This window comes from Balaenoptera borealis (assembly GCF_965194805.1).
Source record: "Balaenoptera borealis genome assembly, chromosome: 13".
Classification (NCBI taxonomy): domain Eukaryota; kingdom Metazoa; phylum Chordata; class Mammalia; order Artiodactyla; family Balaenopteridae; genus Balaenoptera; species Balaenoptera borealis.
This window is the reverse complement of record NC_138870.1, coordinates 102,630,337-102,650,406: the sequence shown is the minus strand read 5'-3', so window position 1 is coordinate 102,650,406 and position 20,070 is coordinate 102,630,337. Positions and strand designations below refer to the sequence as shown.

The following is a 20,070-nucleotide window of genomic DNA, read 5'->3' as shown; positions in this document are numbered from 1 at the left end:
TTCTCCTTCTTTTGTGGCGTTGTAAGGAACTGGAGAAACACTTCAACCCTCTCATTTTACAGAGGGGTAAACTGAGGCCAGGAGAGGGGAAGGGGCCCATTCAAGGTCCCCTAGTGACTCTATGGCACAGCTGGGACGGGAGACCGGGGCCCCTGACTCAGGTCCAGCGTGCGCACCTCAGCAGCTGGTGGTCCTGGGTGAGAAGAGACGAGGTCTGAGCCTGTAGCCTGTTAAGATCAAGAGCAGCCACGGCCCTGGGTGGGACTCTGGGCACTCACCCCACTGAGGGATGTCAGCCAGGATGGGCAGGCCTAGACCACTGGGTGCCCTGGCACAGGAGAGGCCGGCGCTCAGTAAATGCAGGAAGAAACCCCTGGGAGGAGCCCTGAACTTCAGGGGCAAGTCTCAAGGAAAGCAGGCTGCCTCTAATGGAAACCAGTCAGCGGGCCAAATGCAGCAGGACCCCCAGTCCCCGTGGTTTCCATGGGGATGGAGGCGGAGCCCTGGCAGGGCTGCTGCAGCAGATGTGGCCTGTGCAGGGCTGGCGTGGGGCGGTGGGAGGGGCGGCGCCTGGCAGCACGGCCCTGGGACGTGGCAGGCCCGGGGCTGGATTCGCTAACAAGCCTGGGGCCGTGGGTCTGCCACCTCCTGGGGGCCTCCCGGATTCCTTGGGCACTCGCACTGGCTGCTCCAGACTAACTTTCTGTTCTCCACCTGTACCATCTCAGCCTGGGCCTGGGCCTCCTGGAGGGCGCCCATGTTTGCTGAGTGACGCCCCCCGCGCCTGGGAGCTGGGGACAGACCCTAGCCCTCACGGCTCTAGCCCTCCAGCTGGGGGCCCGGCGCGCCACAAGGTCTGCCCCATCTGGCCCCTGGACGGTGGCGCCAGTCCCCTCCCGCACCCCAAGCCGGGGCCGCCCAGAGCTGGCTCCCTACCCTCTCTGAGAGGTGCCCTGGAGAATCAAGTGGGCGCTGGGCCACCCTGCTATGCAAGGAAGCTGCAGGATCAGGGACAGAGTACCACACAGGGGGCCGGGCAGACGGGGACCGACAGCGGGGTCTCTTAACACATGACGGGGCGCCTGTTCGCCAGCAGAAAGCCGCTTTCACAAGAGCTTATCCTGTCCTGCACACGGCACCCCGACACCTCTGGTCTGCCCTCACCTGTGGGAGCCCCCTCACCCTGGGACGCGGCCATGGAGCAGAACTCAGCAGGTGCCGATGACACCCAACTCCCGGCCGGTCCACGGACCCCAAGATAAGGTGAGTGCGTCTCCACAGGACAGAGGTCAGGGTCCTTCAGACGTTGAATGGTGCCTGCAACAAGCCCCAAGGAGAAAAACCTGAGAAAACCCCTGGGCTCCTGGTCTACACAGCAGGCTCCCCGTACAACGGAAGGGTCTGGATTTGGCACAGAGCAGAAAGGACCGTTTTGAGAATGCTCAAGCGTGCAAAATGGTCTTGCCTGTTTTGGGTTTCTACAGCATCTCCCAAAGGTTTGACTCCTGGTGTCTGAGTGCTAAACTCTCTGTAGAGCTTCGGAGATCACCTGGGCCTACAACCTCGTACACTTTCCCACCCTGGGCCGTAGGAACACTGAGAGGAAGGATGACCCACGGCTCCCTCCTTGCCATCGCCTGCTGCCACACTGCGCGCTGTCCTCGCCCGGCCAGCACTCTGAGCACAAAGGCCTGGAGCCTTGCCCAGCAGGGCGCTAGGGGGCTTCGTCAGCCCAACCGGCAGGCCCGAGATCCTAGAGAAACAGCAACCCAGGCAGAGACGGGTCCTGGGGGCCCCCAGAACCACCACAGTGTATGGTTCCTCAGGGGGGGATGGATGGAGGCAAATCCTGGTTCTCCCTTGGGGCAGAACTCCACGCCAAAGGGCAGGTCCTCCTGGTGATGGTGATGTGGGGAGAACGTGCCGAGGTCAGCATTTGTGAGAGGGACCCTGTGCGCGCTGTTCCCCGGCCGGCGGGGAGAGTGTGGGTCCTGCAGTCACGGACCTGGGTTTGGGTGCAGGCTGTGTCACCTGCTAGCTGTGTGACTCTGGCGACATTCCTTGGCCTCTCTGAGCCTTGGTTTTCTCAGAGAGAGAACCGTTAACACCCACCTTCCACACGGGTGTCTTGTTTGTGCCCTATTCCAGCACCAGAACAGCGCTGGCACATGCTGGCTCTGATTGGATGTTGAAACAAAATGGAACTGGGCAGATTAAATTTAAAAATGGATGTTTAAAAAGAGTTGATTAAAGTACTTGGCCCTGGGGACTTCCCTGGTAGTCCAGTGGTTAGGACTCCGTGCTTCCACTGCAGGGGGCACGGATTCGATCCCTGGTCGGGGAGCTAAGATCCCGCAGGCCACATGGTGTGGACAAAAAATAAAGAAAAAATTAAAACAGAAAAAAGTACTCAGCCCTGGGCCTGGCACTTAGTAGGTCAATGAAGGTGAGCTCCCCCCAACCCCAGAGAGCTGAGTCCTGTTTGCAACATCGGACATCGGCTGGCCTCCCACGGGGGAGACAAGTGCGGCCCCCGCCCCTCTCCAGTGGGCCAAGGCAGGGGATTTCTGCCACTCGGGTCCCCCCACTGGTCCTGCCCCAGCCGGTCTCACTCACCCCTCCCCTGGCAGCTGGACACGGACTGCAGGACACGCCTGTCCCTCGTGGCACCGCCGAGGCTGGGGGCCGTGGTGGCCTGCCACGCTGCCGGGCCCAGGAGTCACCACCTGGAAGTTGTTTCCCTGGGCCTCCCGCTGGCATTGGTCACGGGCCGGGCAGGAGCACCAGGCCCGAAGCTGAGACCCTCGAGGCACACCCACCCACCCGGTGCCGAGAGCCTCGGAAGTGCTGGCGACTTACTACTGCGCGTTCGCGGTGACAAAGGCGCCGGCCGGAGGGCACCCTCTCCACACCCCGAGTCCCCCACGCAGCCGCTGGAGGCCTCGGCCGCCACGGTGGGGGGCTGCTGGCCTGGACCCGGCGCGGCGGGCTCAGGTGGGACCCCTCGTCCCATCGAGTTGAAGGAAGCAGCACAAGTTGGAGGCTCTGGCGGGCGGGACGGCGGGAACTGGCCGCCTGCCCCCAGGATCCCTCCACCCACGGCGGCCGGAAGCGCGGGCACACCCACCGCAGGAATCCCGGGGCAGGGCCGGCGCCCAGGAAACTGGGCCAGAGGTTCCTGCACACACGCTGCAGCAGCCAGGACCCCCGGAGCCACCCCGGCTCCCTTCTGGGGTTGGGGGTCCAGCTTCTGCCTCCCATCGAGTCCCCCGAGAGTCACAGGAACCCGAGGCAGGACCCTCTTCCCGGGCCCCACAAACCTGCTCCCGTCAATGGCAGGTGACATCGTTTTCCTCCACAAGAAGCCTGTGGGTAGGACTTAACCTCTGCCTCACGGGCGGGGAAACCGAGGCCGAGAGGGGCAGGCAGCTCACCTGGGCGCCCAGGCCTCCGGGCTCTTCCCTCGAGGCCACAGCGAAGGACGAAACAGGCCAGCCGCCCGGCCTCCAGACAGGCTCCCACTTGCCGCGTGTGACCGCGCCCCGAGGCCGACGCTGTCGCCCCACTTTAAAGATGAAGCGTCAAGGCCCGGCAGTAAGAACCATCCTTATCGAGGCCTTGTTTGCCCAAAGGTGGGCTGGGGGCTCACGCCGTCTCATCAAACCCCGCGCCCAGTCCCCGCCGTGTTCCTGGGGTGGGGGAAACGGCGCGCTCAGGCTCCCGGATGTGCGGCTCAGGGGCCCGAGCCTGGCACGCAGGCGCACGCGCACACAGGCACACACATGTGCACACACATGCGCACACACATGCAGACCTGCGCGGAAGGCTGGCTCTGCCACCGGAGGAGGGTGCCGGCACGATGACGCGCCCACCCCAGGCCTTCCGGCCGCTCCCGCCCTCGGCCGCCTTCCCCGATCCCGTCCTGGGCCTGCCCCGCCGCCATTTCCTCTCCTGGGCTGGAGGCCCGATGCCAGTCCTCCGGGTCTGCAAATGGCCGGCATCCGGAATGGCCTGCCTCTCCGAGGAGAACGAGGGTGCCTGGCCGAGGCCCAGAGTGCAGCCGGCCCAGCTTCATGCACCTGGGTGCCTATCCACCCAGCGCTGGGAGACCGGCCCATCCAGCGGGCAGTGGAACGCCCGGCCAGGCATCTTCAGGGTGGCCCAGGGAGCACAGGACACCCGTGTGTATGCACACGTGTTACAGTACCGTCAAGGTGCACACATACTGGCAAAGGCACGCCATCCACGTCGGGCTGCCGCGTAGACATGCGTGTCCACACTATCACTTAATGCACAAGGCACACAGGCTTTGGAGGGCGGCTCGAATCCATCCCAACCATCATCAGCTGGTTGACCCTCTAAGGCTCAGTGCCTCCCCTGGAGGAATGGCGATGATGACCCCCACCTTGCGGGCATTTCTGAAACTCAGAAATAAATCGAGGATGAACAGGATTTATGGGGTGCTCTCTATGAAATAAGTGTCGCGTCAAGCGTTTTATGTGTGTTACTGTGAGGTGGGGGGCACTTGCTGTCCCCGTTTTACAGATGAGAAAACTGAGGCACAGAGGGGTGAAATGGCTCACCCTTGATCAGCACAGCCAGCAACTAAAAATGACTCAGCTTGAACCCCAGCCATGAGTTCTGGAGCTCATGCTTTCCTCCACCCACCCTTCTTTTCCAAACACGAAGAAGCCTGGCATGGTGCGAAGCACACGGTGGAGTATTGTCATGACTACCACTGCCACCACCACTGTCGTTACTATGACGCCATCGCTCTGAGGCTCTGACCCGGGAAGGCTGGGATCCTTCACTGTGCCTCATCTTTGAGAGCCCCAGAGCAGTGCCACATTCACGGGGCTGATAATAAACACATTTCTGATTCAGAGACAAGAGTCAAAGACCAACATCAGAAAGGATGAAATGGTTAAAAAATCCGAGAGCACAGCGGCTACAGAGAGCAGCTCCCAAACGGCTCTGGCAAATTTCATCAACATTTCACTTTTCCTATTATTCCCCAACATCTCCGCCAACAGGTACATTCCTTAAAATAAACAAGCCGCAACAAAGCACTTCTACTTTGGAAGTTCCACAATTGGAAGGGCGTCGGGCGCATTCAGGACACAGCAGAGGGAAGCACCCTTCTCTCATTCAGCACGGCAGACACTTGGGCGAGCTGCTCCTGGCCAGGAAGAGCCTTGGAGGCTGAGAGCTGCAGAGCCTGAATCCAGAATTTAGACACGCAGAAGTGACCATTTCAAGACAGGGAGGGGGCGGAAAAAGAACCCTCAGAACCGATTACCTCACAACGTGAGCAAATTCACAAAATAAACAGTTACCATCATTTGCAAATTATTGTGGCTGTAAAACTGCTCTGCCCTCACGTGTGTTGATATGGACCAATAAATTCTGCATTTTGTTATCTTGCGAGATAATTTTTTTTAAGTTTATAGCTAGTGTTTGTAGTTTACCTGTTGAATTTTTTTTTTTTTTTTTAGTTTGGACTTAAATGTACCTTGAGACCGTGCAAGATATTTATCATCTGATTTTTCAGAAGCTTCTCAAAATAATTTCATGAAAGTACATAGAACAAAAGGTTTAATGTCTCTTCTACAGAGATTATGAAGATATTAAAATCAGAAGTCCCAAACCCCATAATTTTTTAATATAAATCTAGTGTTAGGCTGTTCATGATGCAAAAAAGATAAAAATTGGTAATTAATTAAAACATTTAAGGTCCTTTGCCATAGGGCATTTGGAGTCTTACAAAGATGCAGATGAAGACCAAATTTTAAATTAAACTTTAATAAAGGTGATGGTTGCTCTGCTATCAAATTTTTCAGGGGATCAGAAGATCATTTAATAAGACTGCTTTTAAACACAAATGCAACTTGTTTATTTTGACCTCAGTTCTTCGAAATTGTCGACTCCACAATTGAAATATGCTGTGTGTTCCAACAAGGACCCGGCAGTCATAATGACAGACCAGCCCATCTGTGCTGTGAGAATGTATAATTTCAGTCTATAGTGGAATTTATATAGAAGCGATGATGTGAAAACTGCTATGTGTGGTACTTTCTTAAAAAAAAAAAAATACTGCTGAGGAGTACTGGGTGCCATGGAGAATGCTGATATTTTTGCCTGATTTAAAAAAAAAAAAAAAAAGATTCTGTGGAATTTTACTGATTTGGGGGAGGTAAAGTATTATTACCAGAGTTAAAAAACTAAGATGATAATTGATCACATATAACTATCTCAACTATATAAGGTGTATGCTGGAAAATGTGTTATCCATATACATTAAAACCATTAGATGAACATAATCTCGGTGGAAAATACTAATTTAGAATGAAAATGCTCATTTATGGAAATTAATTGATTTTATGCTGCTTGCCCCTACCTTTTCCAAAAATAAGATGAGTTAATGCTCAGGAAATCTGCCTATCATTTCAGGATTTAGGATTAAAGACCTATTCACCTACATTAATTATAATAAAACTATAATTTTATTATAATAAAAATTTTAAAAATGAGTGGGCAGCTATTAAAAGTATAAATTCTTTAAAAATGATGAACCTTCCTCCCCTCTCCCCCCCACCAACCTCCCTATCCTGTTGACTCTTTTGCCTTTAGAATTTATTACACTCTGTTTTTTTTCTATTACTTTTATTTTGTCACCAGTGTTTTATTTGGTGCTTGCTAAATATTTGGGTGGAGTGATCTTCCAGCTTGCAGCAGCAGAATGTGGCTGTCATAATCATGAAAATGTTTTAATTATCTCTGCTCTATACGCCTGTCTCTGCAGCCCCAAATCCTCCAGGATCGACTGCTGTCGAATCTAAGAACAAAAGCAGCCGCAGATACTCCTCGTGTGCGCTGAGCTCAGTTTCAATATTTGGTGGTGTCTGCTCCAGCCAGCTGCTCAGGCCTGCACAAACAGGACCCCAATGCCTCCGAATCAGGAAAACAAAAACGTATTCACGTGGGAATTCTCCTCTTAGTTGCAATTTAGAACTTTCGGGGCCTGATTTTCCATTTTCCATAAATCAAGACCCTGGCTGCTACCCTCAAACGTGGGGAAACCGGGCCGTGTCTGCGGTGCTTTTGTCAGCCTGCCAGAGGGTGGAGGTGAGCTCGGAGCCGAACCCTGCAAAGCCCACCTTTTAAACGCAAAGGTTCTGGGACCAACAGAGAAACTCAGGCAGCCACGGAACCCAGCTCCCGGACGGCAGCGGTGGCGTGGCCCAGGGACCCAAAGGTCTTCAAGGGACTCTACTCCCTGCCCCGCTGGCCACGGTTCAGGCCCTGGATGGTCAGGATGTCTTGGGCCACAGCTCTGCAAATGCGAAACCAGGATGAGATCAGGGCACAGGCAGGCCCTGGGACCACTCAGGGCCCCCGAGGGTTGGTCTGGTGGACGTGCCCATGTGCGCCCCATAAGCCGTCTGTGGGCAGGGGGGTTAGGAACCGGCACAGCAATGTTAGCTGGAACCCCCGGGCTTAAATAAGTGCTTAAAATACAAAGCCCAAAACAACCTAAAAGATTTTCCCCACACTAAGCTGAGAGCCGAAAAGAGCTTCCTTTTCTCCCCCCCTCCCAAAAAATAAAATAAAATAAAAGGGAGAAAGAAACTGGATCGCTCAACTGTGGACATGGCAGCATTAAAGATGCCGGACAAAATGAAAGGGCCTCTGTTTCTCAAAGCAGAATCCACCCTCCCGTGTGCCAGCCTGGCCCTGCCTGCCGAGGAGTTTGCTGGGAGGAGCATGGATGTTTCTGGTGTTTTTCCCTCTGCCACTCCTGGCGTCGCCAAAAATTAAAATCATAATAATGATGATGATAATAATAATAAGACCTCCCCCCAAAAAACCGACATAACTGAGCACGAGAGAGTAGGCCGTGCCTATTAATGCCTCCTGAAACATTTGTTCAGATTATAATTGAACATGCAGCTACTGTGAAATAACAAACATTCATTTTTATTGTGATTTCTAAAGCCTATAGCTTTGGACCTTAAAAATAAATGGGTTTGGCTGCTGCATTTTCCCTGCAGTTTTTGGAAGGGCTCACTTCACTGAAGATGTGGGGGGCTGGGGGCGGTCTGAAATAGAATTTTGAATTTCGGATAACCAATTAGAGGGAAGGAAACGTAACAGGCACCGAGCACAAGATGGCAGAGCCCTCGGCTTATCTCCAGCACGAGAGAAGGGAAGAAGGAGACTTACCCGAGGTGCAGGAGGATGAGGAGCGTCTCAAAAGCAAGGAAGTGAAAACGGTGTCCCTCACCCGGCCGGCTGGTCACCGCGGCAAGCAGGGGAGGGCAGGGGCCGCTGGCCAGCAGGCCGTGCCCAGGTGCCAGCCCCCGTCCAACAGGCCCTCAGGCGCCTGGTCTCCGGCCACCATCGTCCATCGGTTCCTCGGCCCTGGCCGGCGCGGCCTGGGCCTCGGCCACCCCGGCACCCAGAGGCAGGGCTGCCAGGAGCCAAGTGGTGCTGGGGAGGCCCCGCTGCCAGCCCAGGAGGACGAGGAAAATGCTACTTTTGTCTCCTGCTCTCATCTGGCACTGGCTGCCCGGGGAGGGGGGGCCAGAGGCGGCCGCTACGGCTCAGCCCCGCCCACCGGGAATTTTTGAAAGATGCTCATGGGTGCCGGGAGGATGGCAGACGTGGCAGAGGCGGGTGGGCCGGACCCCCAAACCCACCACCGGGGGAAGGGGGGGGGGGGCGGCTGGCCAAGCGGGAGAGGGAGGGGGCAGCAGGAGCGTCTGGCCACTCAGCGGCCGGCCCGAGGAGGACGCCGGGAGCCGGGCCGGGCCCGGGCGCCAGCCCTCCCCGTGGACAGGCGGCGCGGCCCTGGGCGCCATGTTGCGAGGCGCCTGCCTGGCCGGGCTGCTCCGGGGATAGAGGCCACATTGTTCCCACGCCGGGCCCGGCCGAGGGGCAGGCGGCAGCCAGCGCCCCGGCTCTGGTCTCCGGGATCCCCTGGAGCGAGCCCACTCTAGCCGAGGCCCTGGGAGGTTATGCCGTCAGGCTGAGAGCCGGACCACCGGCTTGAACCCAGCCTTGGGTCCAACTGGCCACCTAACCCCGGGCAAGCCACGCCACCTCTCCCGGCCTCAGTTTCCCCAACAGTACGCGGGACAGGGGTCTCAGCTCCAGCCACTCAGGGCTGCTGTGACGACACAATGAAAAATGCACACAGCCAGGCCGCGGCGAGGGGCCCAGGGTCGGGCTCCAGGCCCATCACCACACCCTATTCAGACCGTCACAAATCCACCAGTTTCACCGAGGCAAATCCTCCACCACAGCGAGGAAAGGTGACCCGTGCCTGGCCTGGGTCAGTGGGCTTGAGCGTCTAACATGGGCTCTCTCACTTGGAGATTTCTCGGACCCGGCGGCCCTCTCCTGCAGGCACGGGCCGTGGCCGCTTGGCCAGGCCGCCCAGGTCTCTCCATCGGCCCTTTCTGTGGCCAGGAGCTGAGGCGATGACCGCCAGGCTGTCCCTGTGCAGGGCGAGCCACAAGGCTGCCAGTGTGGGCAGGGTCCCCGGGCAGGCAGGGCCAGCTCTGGGGGTGGAGGGGACCGCGTGGAGGGACCGAGGCTGGGCCGCCGAGGCCGGAGTTCGCTCGTGGGCCCTGGGTTGCTCCCCGGCTTACGGGCCTTTCTGTGGCTGGGAGCTCCCCCCGCGCCCCGGCTGCCCGGAGTACGTTTTATTTTAATACTGCTTTATGCCTGTGCAGAGACGGCCGTGCCCAAAGCACAAGGCCCGGGGGTGGGGGGGAGCGAGAAGGAAGAGGCCGGGAGGAGCCCTCTGATCTTCGGGCTCTGGTCTCACGCACACGGCCACGTGACTAGCTCACCAGCTGATGCCAGAGACAAAGCAGGTAGGATTCCGATGCCACGCGCCCGACCAGGAACGCTGGGAATTCCATTCCAGGAACGGCTTGGCACGGCTGCCAACAGCCCGGCCCCGGGAGGAGAGGGTCCCCCATGCTCCGTGGGGAAAGCCACTGAAAACTGCGGGGCCGTTTGGGGGCCGCCCTGAGAGGAGGAGGTGGGCACCATCCCTCACCCGGCCTCCCCGACACACACACACACACTACACACACACACACACACACACACTACACACACACACACACACACACAATCACCACGACCAGAAGTGGCCGCTGCTGTGCCCAGCTGGCTGCCCAGGAGATAAAGGCCTCCGCCCCAAGGCCTGCGGGCCAGCGTGGGGTCCGGGACACAAGACATCAGCCAGGGCGGGTGGGCAGCCAGGCCCAAACCAGGCCCTTCTCGGATGCAACTGCATGCTGTGAGGTTTGGCAGTCACGCCACAGTGCCGGGGCCAGAATCCCCATCCACAAGCCCTTCTCCTCCTGGCAGGGCGGGGAGGGCTCCGCAGGTGACATGCATGGACCCTGACATGCTCAGGACACACATGTGGCCCTGCAGGCCAGCACCTGCGTGTCCGGTGCCTGCTCACGCCCGCTCGGAGCCCAGGGCTGGTGATGTGATATGCAACCCACCAGAGCGTCTCTTACTGTTAAAACATATGGAAGACTGAAGCCCCGGCTCCATCATTTCATTATAATTTAAAATGTAATTATAAAAGGCTGATTTGAATGTAAATATCGCTCTTAAACACATGAAAGACGAATCTAGATTTAAGAGCCCCAAATCAGCAGGTAAATATTTCAGCTAAATGCTCTTCGTAACCATCTGAAATCCTAGAATTAAAGGAAGGGCGATTCACAGAAAAACCCAGCCCTGCCTTTAGAAACCGGGGCAACAGGGACAACATTCTTTTTTTTTCATCTTAAGGGGAAATTCTATTACTCCAAAAACAGAAAAAGAAAATTTGGCCTTTACTTTGTATATCCCATGCACACATTTTCTCACCACAACTGCCAGGCTCATTTAGCAATAACCATCACCTCTGGGGTCATATATCTACTCAGAAAACCTCTTAGCCACTGATTCAACAGTGGGCCTGGCCGGCCGTTTGCAGAGGTGCCCCATTTATCCATCCACACGGATTCTGAGCCATCCCTAAAGGCAAGAGTCCTGAATCGGACTGAAACAAGTTTCCCGTCCAAAATTTCACAGTGAGACTTTGCAGCATTTTACTTTCAAACCCCTCTCCATTAAAACAAACAAACAAACAAAAAACCCAGTAAATAAAAGCTTGTGTTTTAGGGTTGTTCTGCCTCATGTCAGGAGATTTCAGTCTTTTCCATTTCAATTTTACCAGCTCTACTCGTGGCCTCAGAGACTGTTACGGTTACCCCCCAAAGAAAACTCTCTTCATAGCATTTTTTTTTTTTTTGGGTTAATGCAGAAGGTGAAACAGACCACAGCTAAGAGGTTCCAGGGTTTTTTTTTTTTTAAAGATGCAACAGCAATTTTAAAAACAAAACCTCACTTTTGAAGCCAGATATTATAATCTGCCAACAAAGTCTTTGGGGTAAAGGGGAAGCCTGACAGGGAGGGGTCCCTCTTCGTCCACCCTGATCGGGGCCACTCCCTCTTCTGTCCTCCACCTACCAGTCTGAGGACCCCCTAAGCTGGTGGGGGGGGGGGGTCTCGGCCGATTGTCCACCACGGCCTTCCCAACGGCAGGAAGACTGATTCTCCGATGTTTCCATCACGTGCCCCAGCCTGATCTGTTCCTCCCGGAGTCCCTAACGTGAGCCTGGGATCCAGGCCTTGCTTCCCAGGGCGCCTTCCTGGCTGCACTGAAGCTGGACCTTGAGCAGGAACCAGGGTCGGCAGCTCCAGCCCACCGGCAGCCACAGAGCAGGGAAGATGGAGCTGGCTCCTGAGTAGGCCTCAGAGAAAAATCCTGTTCCTTCTATTTCTTCAGAAAATGTCCATCCGGCACAACTCTGGGCCGCCAGGCTTGTCCAGCCGGAAGGGTGTTTGAGAGACCATGTGTGGCTTCCCCAAGTCAGGCCAGATCCCAAGTTCATCGGAGAACGGGATTAGGGGAGGAGTGAAGGACACCAGAGAATCACAAATATTGTCCAAAATTGCTCTTGGTGGCTTTCCCCCCACCCCCTGGGGACAGACCCTTCCTCTTCTTAAACTCAGACAAAGTGAGTTTGTCTCACTTCCATTCTGCGACCTCCCAGCAGACAAAGGCCGACAGGCCTGGCCCGAGGGAGGCTTCATCCAGCCCACAATCCAAAACCTGGCTACCTTTCCAATGCTTGCCAACATGCCCCTGTGGCCTTGCAGAAGAAATCACAGAGGAAGAAAAAATAAACTTGTGAAAGTTTAAACTCCACTCGATTAAAAAAAAAAAAAAAAAAAAAGCCAGACATTCCCACTGAAATTTCCCAAGAACCACAGGTCAGGGGACTTTCTTTTTTTCCTTTTCTGTAAATCTCATCCCTGACTGAGTTCTCAGGACCTGTGATGCTCAGACACTGGCACTCCACTGGCCCAGCCAACGGGACACTGGTCAGCCCTGAAAATAAATATTTCATATAAAAGGTCCATTGTCTTTGCCCGGAGACAATTGTTGCTTTTTCTCCCTCCTCGGGTCCATAACATCAGAAAGCATGGCTGGTGCCATCTGGGGTTCTTTCTTGTTCCAACAAGATGTTTTGAGAAAGGGCAATCTTGCTGGGTCTTCCTGGATGATCAGCTAAGAGATAAAATTCTCCCAAAGCAAGCGTTTTGGTAAACGTTCGCTTGTATGGGGCCAAAGAACAATTAGCTCGTCAGAGTGGTTAAACCCTCCCATCCAACTGCTACCTGCATTGCCCGCAAGGAGGCTGGCGGCTGGGGTGGGCCACTCTGGACCCCTGAGTCAGGATGTCTTGCCCTTGTCTTTCCCTGGTCAGCCCCCTGGGGCCAGCGCCCAGGTGGGCTCCTCGGGTGCCATCATTGGGGAGGTCTCGACTTCCTAGGTGCCGAGGAAGGGGCACCTCCTCCGTAAGCACGTCCCTAAGCCAAGTCCCTGTGATAAGGGAAGCCCTGGCTTTGCAAGTTCCTGACAGTCTACGTTGAAAATATCAAGGTTCACTTTCGCTACCACCTGGCGGGTGGGGATGGTAAACTCTCAGGTGTCCTTTCTAATGAAACCAAAACTAGGTTCCCTGCTTCTTAGAAACTCAAAAATATAATAATAACTAGCAATAAAAATGGCGATTACTACTTACAACGAAAACAATTACGACAGCCATTTATGGCGTCCCTGCCACGTGCCAGGAACCGTGGTTTGCGGAAATAATGTTGTCTGAACCTTCCGAATGACCCTCTGAGGTTGGGATTCTTATTCTTGCTCTAGAGCTTGGGGTGCAGTCCCAGGACATGATGCCACTTGCCCAGGGTCCCATGGTGAGCCAGGGGTGGGGGCCGGATGGGAGCAGCCTGGACGTGAGCTAGGACACCCCCCCTTCATGGGATTTCTGCAAGGGCATTCTCTCTTCTCCCCAGACATGCAGATACACCCTCCCAGCCCAACAACAGCCAGGTGTGATGCTTTTAAGATGTTTTCCTGCCCGGCCTCTGGGGCCTCCTTCCCTTCCTGAGCACCGTCCCTCACTTGGGGCACATGTCGGTTTCCCCGGACACCAAGGAGCACCCACCCAGGCAGGGTGCCCGTCAGGGTGGGCAAAGCCCTCTGGCCCCTCCCTGGGCCCCACGGGCTGCCTTCCGGTCAGGCCTCGTCCACGCCGGGGCGAGGATGGGAGCAAGTGAGACCCGTGCACGGCGTCAGCCACGGTGACCACAGGGACCCGAAAGCAGCCCTGCCGCAAAGCTCCCTGCTGTTTCCGCGGAGCCAAGCAAGATGTTGTCTGCACCTGTTCAGGCGGCGTGTGAGACCTGGGCGGCCAGCTTCACCCACACCCTGGAGACGCCCAGGCCAGAATCGGGGGCCTCAAGTGGCCAGAGGCAGGGCACGGCAAGGCCCCAGTGCAGGCCAGGGGCCACGCCGGGCCCGGCCCTGGTTAAAAACAAAAACAAGAACACGAGGGCCATCCTCCCGCCAGCCCGCCACGGTCCGTAAGACCCTGTCCCCTGCTTAGCACATTCTTTCCCTTAAATCCAGAGTGATAAAAACCAGACAGGCGCCAGTTTCATTTTCAGAACCTCGTCTTGTGTCCTCGTCCTCAAAAATACATTTTGATCCGGGTGAGACATCCCAACATAGTAAGAAGCCCCTGGCGGGACCCGGGTCTCCACCGGGAGTCTCCAGTGGAACTGGGCTGGCTCTAAGGACAAGGACAAAGGCAGGACAGGATGTCTTGGTGCCGGGGCAGGCCCCGATGTTGGCAGTGGACTCTCAGCCCCGCCACATTCCCTTTGCCCGGGGCACACATGGGGCAGGCGATGGGTCTCTGGAGCTGTGACGAAGAGCAATCCCCCACTGAGTGGCCCTGGGGGTGGCTCCTCGATGCTCAGGCCTTTCCCTGCTCCCGGCGTCCGGCCCGTAGGCCCGAGGAGAGGGAGCAACCAATGTCCCTTGTTTCGGGGTCTGTTTTAATCCTGGGGGATGCCCAACAGTCTGCAGAACGCCACACCATCCCTGCCCATCGTGTGCTACGTTACGGGTCATCTGTGGACCTGGGAAAACGTCTCCCGCATTTTACAGGCAAGGCCCCGACAGAAGCTGGGCTTTCCGTAATTACTAACCCGTCACCGCCAATGCCACGGCAAGCAGCAGCTCCCGGCCGAACTGGCATGCCTTCCGCAGCTGCGCCCCGGTTTCTGAGATCACTCCCCAGTGTCCCACCCCCGGGTTTCATGTCTGCTAACTGCCTCTGATAAAGTCATAAATACAAATGTAAAACAGGGGACCGAGGGAGCAGAGGATGGCCTAGCAAAAAAAGATGGCGAGGATAGTTCTACAGTACGAAGCAAACTTTCAGCCTCGCTGCCAGGTGGGCAAGACCTTATTGAAGTGGTCTCCTTGTCCCTCTGGGTTCTCCCCTCAGATCTGGAAACCAGAAAGCCCGGGGAGAGGGAGGCATGAGGCAAGCCTGGGCTACTCAGGCCTCTGTCCACGTTCCCGGAAACACGGCCTCCGAGTGCCAGCTCACACTCCGGGGTGTTATGGAAACAGGCCCCCCTCCCCATTATTTTGTGGTCAAGGCACCCAGCAAGGTTGTCCAAACCACATCAATAAGATGGGGGAGAGTAAAGGGGAAATCACACCTGCGATATGATCATATTAAAAACCGGGTTAATCCCCCCCAGTTACAGGTTTCATTTTAACAGGATAGGTACACGCAAGTACAAACAAGCATTTGAAAATCCCGAATAGCTAGAACCAACAAACTAAAATAAAATGAACATAGTGCTGGCCTGCAGAGACTGCCTTGGCCTCTGAAGCCCAACTTGGAAGAAATTAATTTCAGTGTTACCTTAAAACCCTGTAATTACGGCAAATGTGCATTCCTCCACCCCCTTTCTTGCTCCCCACAAATTCCCCAGGGCTGCCGGCTGGGCCCGTGTGTGACCCACCTATAAAGGGGGATTTATTATGAAAAGTTATGAGTTGTTTTTCGTTTTATGCCACCATAAACAGCAGCTTCCACGCACAGGGCTTTCACTCCACCGGCCCAATCGGCCAGTGCTTGACCGAGGGCCGCCCTAAGCCAGCTCTCCATAAATGCCTGACCAGCAGAAAAAAATAAGAAGCACTGCTGGACTGTAGCTTCCAAGTAACCCTTCCGAACACATCTAATCTAAAAACAGATGTGTTCTCTTTTCCTTCTATTCTATGTAAGATGCCTGCTAACGGTATTTTATGTGTTCAACAAAATTCTCTCTGGCAAATGGCCTGCACACACCTGAGATCAGAAGCTGTATTTCACAAATTCCAAGTTCCAGAATTTTAATGACGGCCATGGAGTTCTTGCAAGCTGGTGCGGCTTCAGGTTCAAGAACAACCTCCTTCCCGGGTCCCCTGGTCTGTGGAAGGCCTGACCTACAGAAGAGCTCTTCTTAGAAATCCCTTCATTAATATTTAAATATCCACTAAGTAGCGAAAGTGAGAAATGCACTTACCGGCCTCAAGAATCGAGAGTGAACCCAATCGAGACAGGGGCGCTCTGCCCTTGCCGGAGGGACGCGCCCGGACGCAGCCGGCGCTGCGCTATCGTGCCCACGGCTGCACAGGCCCTCGGCCATCGGTCTGAGTCGTGGGTTCCAAGTGATTCTCTCCTTCACGCGGCGAAAAGGCAGAGAGCAAAGCGGTGTCATCTCCCACAACTCTTGGCAGGGTGGGACAGCTCCGGGACGGCGCGGGCGAAGCGCACGGCCAGGCCCCACTCCCCTGGTCCCGCACCGCGCCTCGGACCGCGCTGCTCCACTTCTCCTGGCTCCGGCTTCCCTGTGTTGAACGACCGGACCTCCCCGCAGAGTGGCCCGCAGGACACGATCTCCACGTCCGCGACCTGCGCCGCGAGGGACCTTTGTCCCGGACGAAAACGAAAGCGCGCGGGGCCGGGGGCGCCCACGCCCTGCAGCGGAGGTCCGCGCCGGCGCGCCCCGCGACTTTCTCCAAGTTCACGTGCATCCCGGGGCGGGCGGCCGGGCTCCGCGGGCCCGAACTTCCAGCGCCGGGCCGTCGGGCGCGCTGCGGGGTGCGGACGGTCACCGGACGGCCGGGCGGCGCGGGCCCGGGGCACAATGAAAGCCGCCGGGCCGGCGGGCCGGCGGGCGAGCGCGGGGACAACGCGGGCCCAGCCTCCGCGCGGCCGCTCGTCTAGTGCGGCCGGGGCGCCGAATGCGGCGGCGGCGGCTGGGCACAGACGCGCCGCGCGCCCGGTGCATGCTAATGGCCGGCGGCCGCGCCATGAATTATTCAGCAGCGGCGCAGAGAGGGCGAGCGCGGCGCGGAGGGCGGCCCGGCCCGTGTGTCCCCCGCCGCTGCGAAGCCGCCGCGGCGACTTCCCAAACTTTCCCGGGTCGGCACCGAGGATGCGGCCCCCGCGGCGCCTCCGTCCCCGCCCGAGCGCGCCGGCCGCGCTTCCCCCGTTGCCGCCTATTTTATGTCTTTTGTCTCGGAGTTGGCACCTGTCCCAGAGAGCGCGTTTCCCTGCCCACCCCTTCGCCGCCGGATCAGGGCGGGGGAGGGGGTACGGGGGACCTGGAGAGGAGGGGACGGGTTGGGGGGGAGCAAGGCGCCTACGGCCCCGCAGCCCGGGGAGACCGCCCGGGGGCAGCGGCCGTGACGCGCTCCCGGGCGCCCCTGTTCCGCGGGGAGGTCAGGGCTTCGGCTGTGCCCGGAATACCAACAAGGCCGCCCGGGGCCCCCGGCCGTGCCCGCTGCGGGTGAGGACCGGGCGCGGCCCCTCCCCGACTCCCCCCCTCCGCCGCGCACCCTCCTCCCGGGGCCGGCGCGCGCGGGCGGGGCGGGCGGCGCGAGCAGCGGATTCGCCGCCCGGGCCCCGCGCCTGGGCCCGCAGCCCCGCGTGCGCGCCCCCGCGGGCACGCCGCCCCAGGGGCTCCCCTCCCGCGCGGTCCCGGCCGCCTGCCCCCGCGGGGTAGGGGGCACCGTGCCGCGGGGACTCATCAGCCTTCTGCTTCGCGCCCGGCGGCCCGCACGCCCCGGCCGCGGCCCGCCCCCGCCGCCCTGGCACCGAGGCGGCTGCCGGAGCGCGCTCGGCGGCTGCGCTCCGAGGCGCCGGCTGCCATGATTGCGGGCAGCGGGGCGCGCGCGCGCACGCTCGGGCCCGGCTTGGGGACCCGGGGCGAACCCACGGCCCCTGGCCTGACCGCAGCCCCGTGCGCGCCGCGGAGTGCGGCCAGGTCTCCGGGCTCATCCCTGCGAGGCTAGTGTTCGCCGTGGAGTTCTAGACGAGGCTCCGGGGCAGGGCTTGGGGTCGACGGTGGCAGCGGGCTTCCCCCGGGGCAGGGCGCGCACCAGGAGGACCCCGCGGCGGCTCGTCCCAACACTGCCCGCCCGGCTGCGGGAGGGCCGCGGTGCCCAGTGGGGTGGGAGGCGGGGTGCAGAGGATCCTGTGAAGTGGAGGGGGCAGCGCACTGTGCCCAGAGATTGGGGGGGGGCGCAAGGTGCCTGGTGGAGGGGGGGCCTTCACGGTGCCCGGGGAGGCATGGGATGGGCGGGGGCACCGTGCCCGGAGCTGCTGCCCGGCTCCAACCTCGCTCTCTTCCTTCCCCGCAGAAACAACTTCCTGCTCCCCCGGCCCAGGGCGCAGGAGCTGCGGGGAGAAGTTCTAGGCCGCAGCTTTGCTATCTTGGAGCCGGACGACGACACTGCTGCCCACGGGCCGCGCGGTTCCTTCCCGCGCCCTCTCCCGCGGTCGCGACCAGCCGGGCTCCAGGGTCCGGACACTGGTTAGAATGACAAGAAGGCCGCAGCTGCTTTTTCTGCCTGCTCCGCAGGAGCGCCTGAGTGGTTTCTGGCGCTTGGGGACGCCGACACGGGGTCGCTGTGCTCGGACCCCATCCCCCTGCCTGGGCATGCCCTCTCTCGGAGCCAGATGGACCTGGTTGTCCCCGGATGCCCGCGACAGGGGCCCGAGAGAAAGAAGGCCTCCTGGGCCCCATCCCAGTGTCTCTCTGTGCCTGTCTCCCCGCCCCCCCCCCAGCCGGCCTTGGCATTCTAACCAGTGTCCCTTGACGTCACATCTCGCCATTTCTGTCAACCAATTGAAACTTGCCCGTTGTCATAAAAATATATATACTTTTTATGCCATTGGTAAATTCAAAAGTTCCTCGTGTGCCCTGCTTCCCAGGAAACTTCATTCCACCTTGGATTGGATGGCCCAGGCAGGGGCACTGGCCATGGGGCGAGGCTGGGCTGGGGCAGCTGGAGCAGCTCGGCCAGGGCCTCTGTTGCCCACTGACCCACCCTGGAGGCTCTCTAGACCCCCATGACCTTGGCCTTAAATTGTGCTAGACACACACACACATCACTGCCACCACCGTATGACATACGATTTGGGGAGGGGGAAAAAACAGGATCCATTAAGAAATCTTCCAAAATTACTTTCCTGTGTGTTAGAATCTTACTGTGGCCTCTTCTTTCTAGGGATAGCTCCCCCCCCCACCGCCCCCATGAGAAAATTCACTTTTAGAAAGTGGAGTAGAAATGTTTTCTGGTTAATCTTTTCACCGAAATCCTGACCAACTTTCACTTTCCACGGCTGCTGACACCAAGCCGAGAGAGCCCAAGCAGGGGTGATTTCTCAAGGGGGTGGGTTTCACTCTTTCCCTGAGGAAGGTCCAGCGTGGCCCTCCCAGCTTCCAGGACTATGGGGTCCAGCTTGGGAAGCCCAGGAATTCTGTGCTCCTCCTTCCTCGGAAAAGGACTCCGAAAAGGACAGCCTGAGACTCAGGAATGCCGTACCCACGTTCTAGCAATACGGCAGAGAAAACCAATCTCTCTTGTCCTTTATAATTTTCTTCACTATTACAGTTCCCAGCCCTGACTAGGACGTGTGGAGTAAGAGGACACATTCCCACGAGATGATTATGTGCAGGGCAGTCCCCCAAAGCCACCCAGATCCTGCTATCACCCCCTCCTGCTCCGGCCACGCCAAGGAAGAACCCAACCACTAACTGCCATTATAAATTCCCCCTTTCCCCATCCTTACTGTATGGTTCAACTACTTTATAAAAAACATATTAAAGACATTTTGTGGTTTAGCAACGCTGGGGACTCTAAAACAACAGAAATGCTTCGCAGACAGGGCTGAAGGCAGAGATCTAAACACTGTAAGTACCAGGCCCCTTTGATACCAAATCTTGTTTTTCCAAAATAATGAGCAAGCCTGGTAACAACCAAACGGGGATTTTGAAAATAAATATCTGGTTACTATTCTCATGTAAAACCATTCCCAAGTGCAAACTCTAGAAATGCTTCATACCTTTGAGATATGTTCACACACACACACACAAATACTACAACCAATACACCCAACAACCACACTATATAATTACTTTCCTAAACACTATAAATATTATAACTAATGTGATATATGTTGTGTGATTAAATGGGTGGATTAAAACATTGAATTAAAAAAGCCACAAAGAAAAAGAGATTATCTTCCATTATGCCACTTACAACTTTTGTTCCATTGGCAC

The 20,070-nt window shown here is 57.3% G+C and overlaps 2 protein-coding genes across 4 annotated transcripts in view; one reads left to right on the top strand and one right to left on the bottom strand.

Moving 5' to 3' along the window:
• The window catches only part of LOC309609082 (uncharacterized protein), a 33,370-nt gene extending 23,291 nt beyond the window's left edge, over positions 1-10,079 (bottom strand). The window contains exons 1-2 of the mRNA XM_082350016.1: positions 8,224-10,079; positions 2,860-7,333 (exon numbers count right to left, since the gene is read on the bottom strand). Of these exons, the coding sequence (XP_082206142.1) occupies positions 2,860-3,346 (487 nt within the window). The 5' untranslated portion in view covers positions 3,347-7,333; positions 8,224-10,079. The remainder of the gene's footprint in view (positions 1-2,859; positions 7,334-8,223) is intronic.
• A 6,417-nt stretch (positions 10,080-16,496) lies between these two features.
• LOC309609083 (uncharacterized protein) lies at positions 16,497-18,694 on the top strand. Of its 3 annotated transcripts, none has more exons than XM_082350017.1 (2): positions 16,497-17,292; positions 18,146-18,694. In XM_082350017.1, the coding sequence occupies exons 1-2, from the start codon at positions 16,745-16,747 to the stop codon at positions 18,321-18,323; spliced, it is 726 nt and encodes a 241-aa protein (XP_082206143.1). In that variant the 5' UTR covers positions 16,497-16,744; the 3' UTR covers positions 18,324-18,694. The 3 variants fall into 3 exon arrangements, 1 of the variants encoding a protein (XP_082206143.1); XR_014233251.1 differs by lacking the exon at positions 16,497-17,292 and adding an exon at positions 17,311-17,792; XR_014233252.1 differs by lacking the exon at positions 16,497-17,292 and adding an exon at positions 17,311-17,955.
• The last annotated feature ends 1,376 nt before the right edge of the window (positions 18,695-20,070 follow it).

Bases quoted from the DNA above. Each gene is read 5' to 3' on its own strand.
- LOC309609083 (XM_082350017.1), top strand. From the start codon at position 16,745: ATGCGGCGGCGGCGGCTGGGCACAGACGCGCCGCGCGCCCGGTGCATG. The intron at 17,293-18,145 runs GTGAGGACCGGG...CCTTCCCCGCAG, and splicing joins CCCGGCCGTGCCCGCTGCGG to AAACAACTTCCTGCTCCCCC.